Source organism: Oculina patagonica, chromosome 4 (assembly GCF_052425735.1).
Source record: "Oculina patagonica isolate OP01 chromosome 4, crgOcupat, whole genome shotgun sequence".
Taxonomy (NCBI): Eukaryota; Metazoa; Cnidaria; class Anthozoa; order Scleractinia; family Oculinidae; genus Oculina; species Oculina patagonica.
The window spans coordinates 2096954-2111903 of NC_135761.1; the positions used below are offsets into that span (position 1 = coordinate 2096954).

Consider the following 14950-nt stretch of genomic DNA (forward strand, 5'->3'; position numbering starts at 1 on the left):
CACAGCCCTACATAGCCCTACATAGCCCTACATAGCCCTACATAGCCCTACATAGCCGTACATAACCCTACATAGCCGTATATAGCCCTACATAACCGTACATAGCCGTACATAGCCGTACATAACCCTACATAGCCGTACATAGCCGTACATAACCCAACATAGCCCTACATAGCCGTACATAACCCTACATAGCCCTACATAACCCTACATAGCCGTACATAGCCCTACATAACCGTACATAGCCGTACATAGCCGTACATAACCTTACATAGCCCTACATAGCCTTACATAACTGTACATAGCCGTACATAGCCCTACATAGCCCTACATAACCCTACATAGCCGTACATAGCCCTACATAACCCTACATAGCCGTACATAACCTTACATAGCCCTACATAGCCTTACATAACTGTACATAGCCGTACATAGCCCTACATAGCCCTACATAACCCTACATAACCGTACATAGCCCTACATAGCCCTACATAACCCTACATAGCCGTACATAGCCCTACATAACCGTACATAGCCGTACATAGCCGTACATAACCCTACATAGCCCTACATAGCCGTACATAACCCTACATAGCCGTACATAGCCCTACATAACCGTACATAGCCGTACATAGCCGTACATAACCCTACATAGCCGTACATAGCCGTACATAACCCTACATAGCCCTACATAGCCGTACATAACCCTACATAGCCCTATATAACCCTACATAGCCGTACATAGCCCTACATAACCGTACATAGCCGTACATAGCCGTACATAACCCTACATAGCCCTACATAGCCGTACATAACCCTACATAGCCGTACATAGCCCTACATAACCGTACATAGCCGTACATAGCCGTACATAACCCTACATAGCCCTACATAGCCGTACATAACCCTACATAGCCGTACATAGCCCTACATAACCGTACATAGCCGTACATAGTCGTACATTGCCCTAAATAGCCCTACATAGCCCTACACAGCCCTACATAGCCCTACATAGCCATACATAGCCCTACATAGCCCTACATAGCCGTACATAACCCTACATAGCCGTACATAGCCCTACATAACCGTACATAGCCGTACATAGCCGTACATAACCCAACATAGCCGTACATAGCCGTACATAACCCAACATAGCCCTACATAGCCGTACATAACCCTACATAGCCCTACATAACCCTACATAGCCGTACATAGCCCTACATAACCGTACATAGCCGTACATAGCCGTACATAACCTTACATAGCCCTACATAGCCGTACATAACCCTACATAGCCGTACATAGCCCTACATAACCGTACATAGCCGTACATAGCCGTACATAACCCTACATAGCCCTACATAGCCGTACATAACCCTACATAGCCCTACATAGCCGTACATAACCCTACATAGCCTTATATAACCCTACATAGCCGTACGTAGCCCTACATAACCGTACATAGCCGTACATAGCCGTACATAACCCTACATAGCCCTACATAGCCGTACATAACCCTACATAGCCGTACATAGCCGTACATAACCGTACATAGCCGTACATAGCCGTACATTGCCCTAAATAGCCCTACATAGCCCTACACAGCCCTACATAGCCCTACATAGCCCTACATAGCCCTACATAGCCCTACATAGCCGTACATAACCCTACATAGCCGTACATAGCCCTACATAACCGTACATAGCCATACATAGCCGTTCATAACCCTACATAGCCGTACATAGCCGTACATAACCCTACATAGCCCTACATAGCCCTACATAGCCGTACATAGCCCTACACAGCCCTACACAGCCCTACATAGCCCTACATAGCCCTACATAGCTGTACATAACCCTACATAGCCCTACATAGCCCTACATGGCCGTACATAGCCCTACATAGCCCTACATAGCCGTACATAGCCGTACATAACCCTACATAGCCGTACATAGCCGTACATAGCCGTACATAGCCGTACATAACCCTACATAGCCCTACATTGCCGTACATAGCCGTACATAACCCTACATAGCCGTACATAGCCGTACATAGCCCTACATAGCCCTACATAGCCCTACATAGCCGTACATAGCCCTACACAGCCCTTCACAGCCCTACATAGCCCTACATAGCCCTACATAGCTGTACATAACCCTACATAGCCCTACATAGCCCTACATAGCCCTACATGGCCGTACATAGCCCTACATAGCCGTACATAGCCGTACATAGCCGTACATAACCCTACATAGCCGTACATAGCCGTACATAGCCGTACATAGCCGTACATAACCCTACATAGCATTACATAGCCGTACATAGCCGTACATAACCCTAAATAGCCGTACATAGCCGTACATAGCCGTACATAGCCGTACATAGCCGTACATAACCCTACATAGCCCTACATAGCCCTACATAGCCCTACGTAGCCGTACATAGCCGTACATAGCCGTACATAGCCGTACATAGCCGTACATACTACATAGCCCTACATAGCCGTACATAGCCGTACATAGCCGTACATAGCTATACATAGCCGTACATAGCCGTACATAGCCGTACATATCTATACATAGCTAACCGTTCCATTAAAGTTACGACCCAAATTTTAATTTTAATTTTCAGTACTTAACATACATTCAGTTGATTGAGCATCCGCTGTTTACCGCTGTTTGTTTCATATTTTTAATGAAGTTACGATGGCCTAAAACCAAGAGTCCTTGGCTTATGAGCATCCCTGATAAGTGTTTCTCAGCATCAATATTAAAATAACATAATATATGTAATAAAAAATACTAAGAGAAAGTACAAATTGTGTCTGTCATTTTCTTCATATCCTTGTTTAAATTATTCCATACGGTCCACAAGTGGTAATACAGCTCTGCGCCAGTACTGCTTGGGCGTGTCTGCTGATACTCCCCCATTGACGCGGTATTTTTTGTTTTATCCACATTCGGCTGCCATTCCCTTTGCGCGCTCGTAAAGTTCCTACCAAATCATCGGTCAGAAAAAGTTTAGAGAAAAAACACCATAACGCGTAGAAAAATTACACTACTTTTAAACCCTTTGCATTTCTTCTTTAATGTAAAGAAATCTGGGAAATTCTGATAAGCAGTTGCGTACTTTGCATGTAGGCAGATACGCCCCTGTTTTTACACCACGATATTTAAAGGAGCGCTGACTGGCAGCAATTCTGCAGGATGGAGTCATTAAAGGCTGCCTCTTTGTCTTCTTCGCTGTCAGGGATAGTAGACCAAGTACATTAATTGTCTCAAAAATAGCACGACCCGTATCATTGACCAGCAGTCTTTTATTTACATCTAGCCATCAATGTGATCTTGAAACTGCACAAATATGATCATATGATCAAAACAAACCTGGCTGCAAATTGTGAACAGGCTGCAGCCTACATGTGGTAGTCGCTAACGTATTACTCCAATAATGACTGGATAGTTGCAATGGGAAACTTCTTGAGCATTCAAGTTATTTGTACAGTGGAACCCCGCTTTACGGACACCCGCTTAATACGGTGCACCTCGGTATTACGGACAGTTTCGTTGGTCCCGACGAAAACCAAATACATTTTCTTTAAAATTAACCCGCTTAATACGTACACACGGACACTTTTCCGTGTCCCCAATGAAAAACTGTCATACATTGTCAACCCCGCTTTACGGACACTGTTTATCTATGAACTGTCAATTTTCATTGTCGCAATTATTTTCTTACTTTACCCTGGTCAAAAAATGACAGAATGCGATGAGTTAAAACGATTTTAAGACTATCAGTAACCTAATAGTGTGACATGCAAAGGTTTTAGTCGGCCTGGTTGTGCCCGCTCAAGCTGAAAGCTTCCTTTTAAAGTAACGTTACCGACTTGAGTTTGTTCAGTTTAATAACGGTTACGGTCAGATCTGGAGTTTAAGTTACAAAGGCAACTTTATAGAAAACGTTCGGTTGCTTTGATGCGTTTTTTTCTTGTTTATAGTAAAGTTGCGACATTTTCAAATAATTCAATTGTTGAGTTTAAAAAAGTTTAGTTCGAAGTATGACTAGATCGTAAAGTTTTAGTAAAAACTATTAATTCATTTCTGTCAGGGTTCACAGTTTGCATCTGTTACGGTAACAGTACAATTAAACAACGTTTTGTTGCTGTAAAAACGCATGATGGTTTGCCTTCGTCTTTGTGTCGATAAAACATGTATCCGTGACTTTTTCCTGAGACCCCGCTTAATACGGACAGCCCCGTTAATACGGACAATTTGGCCTGTCCCCTTGGTGTCCGTATTAACGGGGTTCTACTGTACTCCGATTATATATGGTAAAATACAAAACGAGAATTAATCCTTGTTCTGAGACCCTCGTTTAATCCTCGTTGCTGACAGAATACGATTTGAGTTCAAGTCGTTAAATTAATGGTTAATACACGAGTATTTAAAACAGCTTTTTTTAATTTCCTTATCAAAAATGCAGCTGAGAAACAAAAGGATGTTTCGGGAATTGCTCAAAATACAGATTCGGATATTTGCAATTCGTTTTGATAAGAAGAAAACTAACGCAGAAAGAAATATTTAATTTAGCTTTATGGGTCCTTTATCAAAAAGCTAGATAGAATGAACTCGCCAATGGACGCAACCCCAGAAGATTAATAAGTGAGGCCAGGAAACTGAAAATCGAATGAAATGAATTTGCCTTGTAGAAATCCAAATGCTCCAGCGTTCGGCATATAGTTATATGAGGGTCCCTAAGGGTTAAAATAGGAACTGAGATTTGCCTATTTTGACTGGCATTTGCCTTTATTTTCACTGGACAAAAAATGGGAATGGGAAGCGTGTCAGTACATAACTAAACCAGCATATTTTGCGCTCTATAATGTTATGTTCTTAAGTCCGGCACTGAACAGTTAAAACGCTGAAATCTCTGAAACAAAACAACCGCACCGCACGAGTGTCCATCAAGTCTCGATCAATTTTCTTGTAATTGATAAAGTTACTCAGCAGAACAGCTATGACTGAGGATCGGCAAAAATGGAATATTTAAAAGAAGTGACAGCAAGTTGTTGTCAGCCAGGGTAGTGGTAGGTATGGGATTAATACTTGATAGCTTTAGTTAAAGCTACAAAAAATTTCTATTATTTTCTTCTCTACAAGACAAACGATAATAACTAGCAGAACATGTATCATATATACTCTTGGTTTTAGGCCATCGTAACTTGATTAAAAATATAACACAAACAGCGGTGATAAACATTATGAAAAATCACATATTGCTAAACTTGACGTTTCGTATGCTAAGCTATATACATTTTCAAAATATTGACCGTTAAAATTTTGGCAATTATTTATATTGTTATGAAAGGGTTCTGGAACCTAGACTGAGACAATTGATATTCAGCAGTAACTTAATATTTACATTTCAGTTAATAAAGTAACAACCGACATTGGCATTAAAAGAAGGTTGTAGTTCTTGAATGTGTAAGGTCTCTTTAATTTTGCAGTGGAGGTCAGTTTTGCCTGACGCAAGGATTTCAAAAAGATCCCATTTGATGTTATGGCCTGTTGTTTTTATGTGGTCAGCAATAGGTGATGGGTGGTCGCATTTAGTGAGGGCCTTAAAGTCAATATTTTGCTGGGAATAAATAAAATAAATTAATGTGGACTTGTTAAATTGTGTTTTTTTTTTTGAAGTGTGTTTCATATCACTGAGTAGTTCCGGTCCTCAAATTTCGAACGCATAAAGTAACAGCGGCTTAAAAAGGGCATTGAAAAGTTTGTTCTAAATCCTTGCCACAAGAGCCCGTACTTCGTATGAATTGACCATATACATTTGAGTTTGTTCTTGAATCCTTGCCACAGGAGCCCGTACTTCGTATGAATTGACCATATATATTTGATTATATTGTTCCATTCCCCTCCCCTTTCTGCTTTCTTGTCTCTCCCGTCAGTCTTTTACTGATCAGTGAATTTTGAATTTGGATATGACGTGCAAGCCAAACATTAGTCGATCGCATCAGTGGAGGCCTGGTGACCCATCGACGCCCGGTGCTTTTTCCCAGGCTTTCACGGTCGATTCGTTACTTTCACTCGTAGTTGTCGCGACGCGACAGTTGTCGCAGTCCAAAGATGCATTTTTCTGTTTCATTTTGTCTCGTTCTGTTGGTTCTATGTTCCTCGTTTTCATTTGGGCGAGGAGTTTGGTTCTCGGAAGAGGAACAAAAGCTGTTGGATAAGCTATTAGAAGAATATTCAACCTGTTCGGATCATTATCGTTACGATTCTGTAATCAACACCAGCTCGGAGAATTCAAGATGCCTGCCAAAAGTTTTCATTTGGTGCCCTCTACAGCACAAAGGTGTAAGGATACTATGTCCTGTTCATCGTTTTCATCTAGCATTTTACAGATGGACGTCTCATGTCGTTGGTGATAATAATTACAACCCGCGTCTTGTGTATGATTTGTACGGCAACATACCTTATTATAGGAAATTAACGCTTGTGTAAATTAAAGTATTTGAAATTAACGCGACTTAAATTAACGCGAATCGAAGGAAAAATTACTTCTCAATAAAGGAAATTAACGCGAAAGAGAGAATAACATTTCAAAATGAAGGAAATTATCGCGACGTACACAAAGAAAAATACTTGTTGAGACAACAGGAACAAGTTTATTTGAACACTAGGCGTATAATCCGAGTTGGAAACGATGTTTGTGATACTAAACCCAAACCTATGGTTTAAGCGAAGGAATCAGACCGCTTTGAGCGGTCCACCCTAATGAAATAATGCTTTTTCCTACGAGTTAAGAACGTCTGGACTGTATCGAGAAATTGGGGCCAAAATAGTAGCAAAATAGTAAAATTGGGGCGAATTTTTGAAATTCGCGTTAATTTCATGAAGCGTTAATTTCCTATAATAAGGTAATTTTAATTCAAGCTTCCTATGTTTGTCCGCGCGGCGATAGGTTCCTGTCTGCCTCTAAAGAAATTTTGGACGTGCTACCAAGTTCAGTAAAGGATTCCTTTCCCTTGAGGATGTCTTACAAATCTGCTTGCTCGAACCGTCTACTCGATTACTTAATAACGTCCTTGACCATGGGACACAGCTTCCTCGATATTACAGAATCTATACTTGACATGAACTATCGCGCCTTTTATCGCATTCATGGCACTGACTCGACGGTCTCGTTTCATGAAAGCCCCCTGTATTCTATTTCCGGAAATGACAAGTTAATGCAGATGTTTCTATCATATTATGAGCATATCAAAATCTCGATTGACAATTTCTTTTTGTCTACACACTGTCGCATTTTATCGTGTGACCATACATTTAAAGTAAGTAAGCACATTGGAGTTATTCGCGATTCTGATGCTGTATTTGTGCCCCAGTTTCAGAACCTATACGTCGGTCTAAATGAAAATGGCGAAGTAGTAATGTGGCGCCTCACGCGGTCAACAAGTTGTGACGAAATTGATGACTTAGTTCTTGACTTGAAGGAGAGGCTTACTATTTGTGGGGATACATTGGAGATGATCGTAGTGGATGACTGCTGCCATATTAAGAATTTTTACCATCGTTTCTTTCCAAACATTCCAGTAAAATTGGACATTTTTCATGCTGTTCAAAGAATCATCAAGACTCTCCCCAAAGGAACAATTGAAAGCCTTACATTTTCTAAAGAAGTGGGACTTGTATTTCGAAAGGATGGTGATGTTGGACAGGACAGAATGTTCCCTACTCCTGATCCTGAATGCATTGAAAGTAACCTTGAGCAGCTACTTTTTAAATGGAAGGAAAAATTGCCTGGAGCTACTCTGAATGCAATTGAAAACGTGAGACAACATGTGCGCAAGGGCTGCTTATCAGGGATACCACCTTCAGTAGGAACAACCTTAAATGAACGCCTACACAGGCATCTCAAACGCTCAATGTTGTGTGGTGCATCCTCTGTTTCCCCTGAGCTGGCCATTCCTATCCTTGCTCTTGTGCTCTATGTGTGGACCTGTAGACGCAGAGGGCTACAGAAGCATACCAGCAATCAAAGAGTTATCCCCATAATACCATTTGAGTTTGGGGATGTGGACAAAAGAAATAAGTGTAGCAATGGTTACCCTTTGCCATTTAAATGCTTGCCCGATAAAGATGTTCAAAATGAAGGAAGTGCTGGTCAGGAAACAGATAGACCAGAAAGTGTTTCTACATGGCATTCACATTAACAGGTTGCGAATATAAATGATTTGTTGAATGTTTTTGTGGTTAACTATGTTGTAACACGTTTGCTACAAATTAATGACTGCTGGAATTCTGTTAAAAATCAGACACCATCAACTGTTCTTTCAATGTTAGACATATTTGGACTCGAACGCTGCTTTATGAAGTTTTCTCAGCAACAGTCCACAGAAGAAGACACTCCTGCTGGCTGCAACCTTGAAACACTTGAACGCAATCTAGCCTCGTTTGGACTAACCAAGGTGTCTGTAGTTGGAGATGGGAACTGCTGTTTTCGTAGTATTATCAAATGTCTTCATCACAGTTATCTAAAAAAACAACTGATAGCACAATAAGCTATGTTTTGTTTCTTAAAAGTCTTGGGTTTGGAAAGACTGAGGAAGAAGATGCTATGCATTTGAGGTACCTGATGTGCCAGGAGATCCTGAGCAAATCTGGAGAGTATCAACAATGGCTGGGTTTGACTGCCGAGCAGCTATCAAATGGAGAAATGCAACTAGCAGTCAGTCCAGATCGTACACGTGTTTGATGAAAACTTGTCAAAAGTGAACTAATATGACAGGTAGATTGACAGATATTAAGCAGAAAATATTAAATACCAGAGACTGTGGGGATATTCCCACGAGCAGTACAAATTGGTTCCAACGGTTACGGCGGAATCACTAGGAAAATTGAAAGAAGGCCAGTCGAAATCTGCTCATCAAAAAATCTTGACAGTCTTGTACGTCCAGATTCATATATCGGGAAAATACTCCAGTAGGCCTGAGCGGGCAGGAAATTCCTAAGATTTCGAGGCGGGGACACGTCAATTAAAAAGTACTTGATCTCCATTGCGACGAGCGAAAGATAAAGGAAAGTATTAGATTAAGCGCCCAACCTCGAATAAGCGCCCACCTCGAATAAGCGCCCACCCTGAAGGTAGAAAAAGTTAATAAGCGCCCAGCCTCGAATAACCGCCCACCCCCACCCCTCTAAATTGAGGGCACAAAAGGAAGGATGATTGTTGTTGAAGTTGAGATTAAAATTGACTAACTACTATTAAATGACTATCCCGAAAACCGAGTTTTTTTAGATTTTTTACTGAAACTTTTAATGAATATTTAATTTCAGCTTTCGTACACCTTCACATTTAGTTATTATAATTGTTGTTTTCTTGCAAAATAAACGTGCTACTTGCTTAAAATGGTGAAAATTTAATAAGCGCCCAGCCTCGAATAAGCGCCCACCTCGAATAAGCGCCCACCCTAAAGGTCCAAAAATTTAAAAAGCGCCCAGGGTGGTAAATCGAATAAATACGGTAACCAATTGGGCCAAAATCGCTAAATTTAGTACTCGCTAAAATTTGTCTCAATGTAATTTAATAAGCGTTTATTTAATACCCCCGCCCGCGGGAGGAACACAAAATTAAATACACTGGCCCTTTTCAACTCATAACAACGTCAGAAGGTAGGGCAACAATTAAGAAGGGTTGGGAGAGAGCTGGGATCGCCAGCATCATAGAAAATATGACGAGGACGACTTTCTAACATTTGCAATTCACTTTGTTCTTTCTGACAGTGGTAATGTTCGTTCAATTTTAAGAGACTTTGTTCTATTACTGAACATATATTTCCATCTTAACTATATATTAAAATTGTTTTATTTTAGTTTTCGGAAAATCGCTAAATTTAATAGTCGCAAAATCTTGCTCATAAAAATAGCTAAAATTAGTAGGTAGATGCCAAGTCTAACGCTGTTGGCGTGAGACTCGCTCTTTTTTTTGACCAAATCTCACGCAACCACGCCATTCAGACAAAAAGTCACGCTTTTTTTAAATACTACAACTTGATGAAAAAGTCTTATTAATTTAAATTAAGTTATTCTTTCAGCTGTGCTTTGGTAGAGATGAACGCTATTCGAGTAGGGAAGAGTTGAAGAAAACTACAAACGCTTGCCCATAATTTTTAATATTATTTCTTTTTTTTTTGGGGGGGGGGGGAATATACCCCCAGACACCTCTAGAAGTTACTCCTCTGGGTCTCACTAATGCTCCTTCAATTTCTCCCTCCATACCAGCCAAAAAACTTGGCATCTAACAGGCTACGCAATATGTGTAGCTATGTGTAGTTGTACACAACTACACATAGCTACACATAGCCGTACATTGCGTAGCCTGTTGTGAATCAACGCAAAGAACGGCGAGAGGAATAAAAAAAAGAACCAGTGGTTCCTTTCCTTTATCTTTCGCTCGCCGCTATGGCCATGTATCATGATGTACAGCTGAGTGCTGCTATCGTTACGGCTATGTGTAGCTGTGTAGCTGTGTAGCTGTGTATAGCTTCTATCCATGTAAAATATAGTTATCAATCTATGTAGAGCCTCCCATTGTACAACACATCTTTCTGCTCACTGTACAACTACACAGTCTTTACAGAGAAACGGGCTGTCAACAGCAATACTCAAACTGGCTTAGTTCCTCTATTTTGCTTTTCAAAAAAACAACGTGAGCTGTTTTCGCTGAAAGTTACATGGGACTGTTATTGACTAATTTGTTTGCAATATATACTCTCCTTAGCCTAAAGCTATGTCTTCCAAACTCGCATAGTTACTACTCAAATAGATACTATTAGACACTTATTCCATTGTTTTCTTTTGTTTAGTTTTCACTATTTAGCACTAATTGTTAGATGTTGTTTCACGGGTTAAATAAAATCACTCTAAGATACTCCGTGAGATCAAGTGACAGACTGTTACATGCAAAACCCAGTAATCAGCTATTTAAGGCTATGTATAGTTGTGTAGGGCTATGTATAGCTGTGTAGGGCTATGTAGGGCTATGTAGGGCTATGTAGGGCTATGTACGGTTATGTAGGGATATGTACGGCTATGTAGGGCTATGTAGGGCTATGTAGGGCTATGTACGGTTATGTAGGGCTATGTACGGCTATGTAGGGCTATGTAGGGCTATGTAGGGCTATGTAGGGCTATGTACGGTTATGTAGGGCTATGTAGGGCTATGTAGGGCTATGTAGGGCTATGTAGGGCTATGTACGGTTATGTAGGGCTATGTACGGTTATGTAGGGCTATGTAGGGCTATGTAGGGCTATGTACGGCTATGTAGGGCTATGTACGGCTATGTAGGGCTATGTAGGGCTATGTACGGTTATGTACGGTTATGTAGGGCTATGTAGGGCTATGTAGGGCTAAGTAGGGCTATGTAGGGCTATGTAGGGCTATGTACGGCTATGTAGGGCTATGTACGGTTATGTAGGGCTATGTAGGGCTATGTAGGGCTATGTAGGACTATGTACGGCTATGTAGGGCTATGTAGGGCTATGTAGGGCTATGTACGGTTATGTACGGTTATGTAGGGCTATGTAGGGCTATGTAGGGCTAAGTAGGGCTATGTAGGGCTATGTAGGGCTATGTACGGCTATGTAGGGCTATGTAGGGCTATGTAGGGCTATGTACGGTTATGTAGGGCTATGTAGGGCTATGTAGGGCTATGTACGGTTATGTAGGGCTATGTACGGCTATGTACGGATATGTAGGGCTATGTAGGGCTATGTAGGGCTATGTACGGTTATTTAGGGCTTTGTAGGGCTATGTAGGGCTATGTAGGGCTATGTACGGTTATGTAGGGCTATGTAGGACTATGTACGGCTATGTAGGGCTATGTAGGGCTATGTAGGGCTAAGTAGAGCTATGTAGGGCTATGTACGGCTATGTACGGCTATGTAGGGCTATGTACGGTTATGTAGGGCTATGTACGGTTATGTAGGGCTATGTAGGGCTATGTAGGGCTATGTAGGGCTATGTAGGGCTATGTAGGGCTATGTACGGTTATGTAGGGCTATGTAGGGCTATGTAGGGCTATGTACGGCTATGTACGGTTATGTAGGGCTATGTAGGGCTATGTAGGGCTATGTAGGACTATGTAGGGCTATGTAGGGCTATGTAGGGCTATGTAGGGCTATGTAGGGCTATGTAGGGCTATGTACGGTTATGTACGGTTATGTAGGGCTATGTAGGGCTATGTAGGGCTATGTAGGGCTAAGTAGGGCTATGTAGGGCTATGTACGGCTATGTACGGCTATGTACGGCTATGTAGGGCTATGTAGGGCTATGTAGGGCTATGTACGGTTATGTAGGGCTATGTAGGGCTATGTACGGTTATGTACGGTTATGTAGGGCTATGTAGGGCTATGTAGGGCTAAGTAGGGCTATGTAGGGCTATGTACGGCTATGTACGGCTATGTAGGGCTATGTACGGTTATGTAGGGCTATGTAGGGCTATGTAGGGCTATGTAGGACTATGTACGGCTATGTAGGGCTATGTACGGCTATGTAGGGCTATGTACGGTTATGTACGGTTATGTAGGGCTATGTAGGGCTATGTAGGGCTATGTAGGGCTATGTAGGGCTATGTAGGGCTATGTACGGTTATGTACGGTTATGTAGGGCTATGTAGGGCTATGTAGGGCTATGTAGGGCTAAGTAGGGCTATGTAGGGCTATGTACGGCTATGTACGGCTATGTACGGCTATGTAGGGCTATGTAGGGCTATGTAGGGCTATGTACGGTTATGTAGGGCTATGTAGGGCTATGTACGGTTATGTACGGTTATGTAGGGCTATGTAGGGCTATGTAGGGCTAAGTAGGGCTATGTAGGGCTATGTACGGCTATGTACGGCTATGTAGGGCTATGTACGGTTATGTAGGGCTATGTAGGGCTATGTAGGGCTATGTAGGACTATGTACGGCTATGTAGGGCTATGTACGGCTATGTAGGGCTATGTACGGTTATGTACGGTTATGTAGGGCTATGTAGGGCTATGTAGGGCTAAGTAGGGCTATGTAGGGCTATGTAGGGCTATGTACGGCTATGTAGGGCTATGTAGGGCTATGTAGGGCTATGTACGGTTATGTAGGGCTATGTAGGGCTATGTAGGGCTATGTACGGTTATGTAGGGCTATGTACGGCTATGTACGGATATGTAGGGCTATGTAGGGCTATGTAGGGCTATGTACGGTTATGTAGGGCTATGTACGGCTATGTACGGTTATGTAGGGCTATGTAGGGCTATGTAGGGCTATGTAGGGCTATGTACGGTTATGTAGGGCTATGTAGGACTATGTACGGCTATGTAGGGCTATGTAGGGCTATGTAGGGTTAAGTAGGGCTATGTAGGGCTATGTACGGCTATGTAGGGCTATGTAGGGCTATGTACGGCTATGTAGGGCTATGTAGGGCTATGTAGGGCTATGTAGGGTTATGTAGGGCTATGTACGGCTATGTACGTCTATGTAGGGCTATGTAGGGCTATGTACGGCTATGTACGGCTATGTAGGGCTATGTAGGGCTATGTACGGTTATGTAGGGCTATGTACGGCTATGTACGGCTATGTACGGCTATGTAGGGCTATGTAGGACTATGTAGGGCTATGTACGGTTATATAGGGCTATGTACGGCTATGTAGGGCTATGTACGGCTATGTACGGCTATGTACGGTTATGTAGGGCTATGTAGGGCTATGTAGGGCTATGTAGGGCTAAGTAGGGCTATGTAGGGCTATGTAGGGCTATGTAGGGCTATGTAGGGCTATGTAGGGCTATGTAGGGCTATGTACGGTTATGTAGGGCTATGTAGGACTATGTACGGCTATGTAGGGCTATGTACGGCTATGTAGGGCTATGTAGGGCTATTTACGGCTATGTAGGGCTATGTAGGGCTATGTAGGGCTATGTACGGTTATGTAGGGCTATGTACGGCTATGTACGGATATGTAGGGCTATGTAGGGCTATGTAGGGCTATGTACGGTTATGTAGGGCTATGTACGGCTATGTACGGTTATGTAGGGCTATGTAGGGCTATGTAGGGCTATGTAGGGCTATGTACGGTTATGTAGGGCTATGTAGGACTATGTACGGCTATGTAGGGCTATGTAGGGCTATGTAGGGTTAAGTAGGGCTATGTAGGGCTATGTACGGCTATGTAGGGCTATGTAGGGCTATGTACGGCTATGTAGGGCTATGTAGGGCTATGTAGGGCTATGTAGGGTTATGTAGGGCTATGTACGGCTATGTACGTCTATGTAGGGCTATGTAGGGCTATGTACGGCTATGTACGGCTATGTAGGGCTATGTAGGGCTATGTACGGTTATGTAGGGCTATGTACGGCTATGTACGGCTATGTACGGCTATGTAGGGCTATGTAGGACTATGTAGGGCTATGTACGGTTATATAGGGCTATGTACGGCTATGTAGGGCTATGTACGGCTATGTACGGCTATGTACGGTTATGTAGGGCTATGTAGGGCTATGTAGGGCTATGTAGGGCTAAGTAGGGCTATGTAGGGCTATGTAGGGCTATGTAGGGCTATGTAGGGCTATGTAGGGCTATGTAGGGCTATGTACGGTTATGTAGGGCTATGTAGGACTATGTACGGCTATGTAGGGCTATGTACGGCTATGTAGGGCTATGTAGGGCTATTTACGGCTATGTAGGGCTATGTAGGGCTATGTAGGGCTATGTACGGTTATGTAGGGCTATGTACGGCTATGTAGGGCTATGTACGGTTATGTAGGGCTATGTACGGCTATGTAGGGCTATTTATAGCCGTATATAGCTATGTATAGCCGTGTATAGCTACGTAGGGCTCTGTATCCCCTCTATTAATATCCCTATATAGAATTTAGTCAAACCACTATATGATGACTACACTACGTACTTAC

At 42.4% G+C, this 14950-nt stretch overlaps 1 protein-coding gene across 1 annotated transcript; it reads left to right on the forward strand.

The window, feature by feature from the left end:
* The first annotated feature begins 6973 nt into the window (after positions 1 to 6973).
* Positions 6974 to 8566, forward strand: LOC144648087 (uncharacterized). The gene is made up of 2 exons (XM_078507722.1): positions 6974 to 8206; positions 8321 to 8566. Exons 1-2 carry the CDS (start codon positions 7037 to 7039, stop codon positions 8564 to 8566), a joined length of 1416 nt encoding a protein of 471 aa, XP_078363848.1. The 5' UTR covers positions 6974 to 7036.
* The last annotated feature ends 6384 nt before the right edge of the window (positions 8567 to 14950 follow it).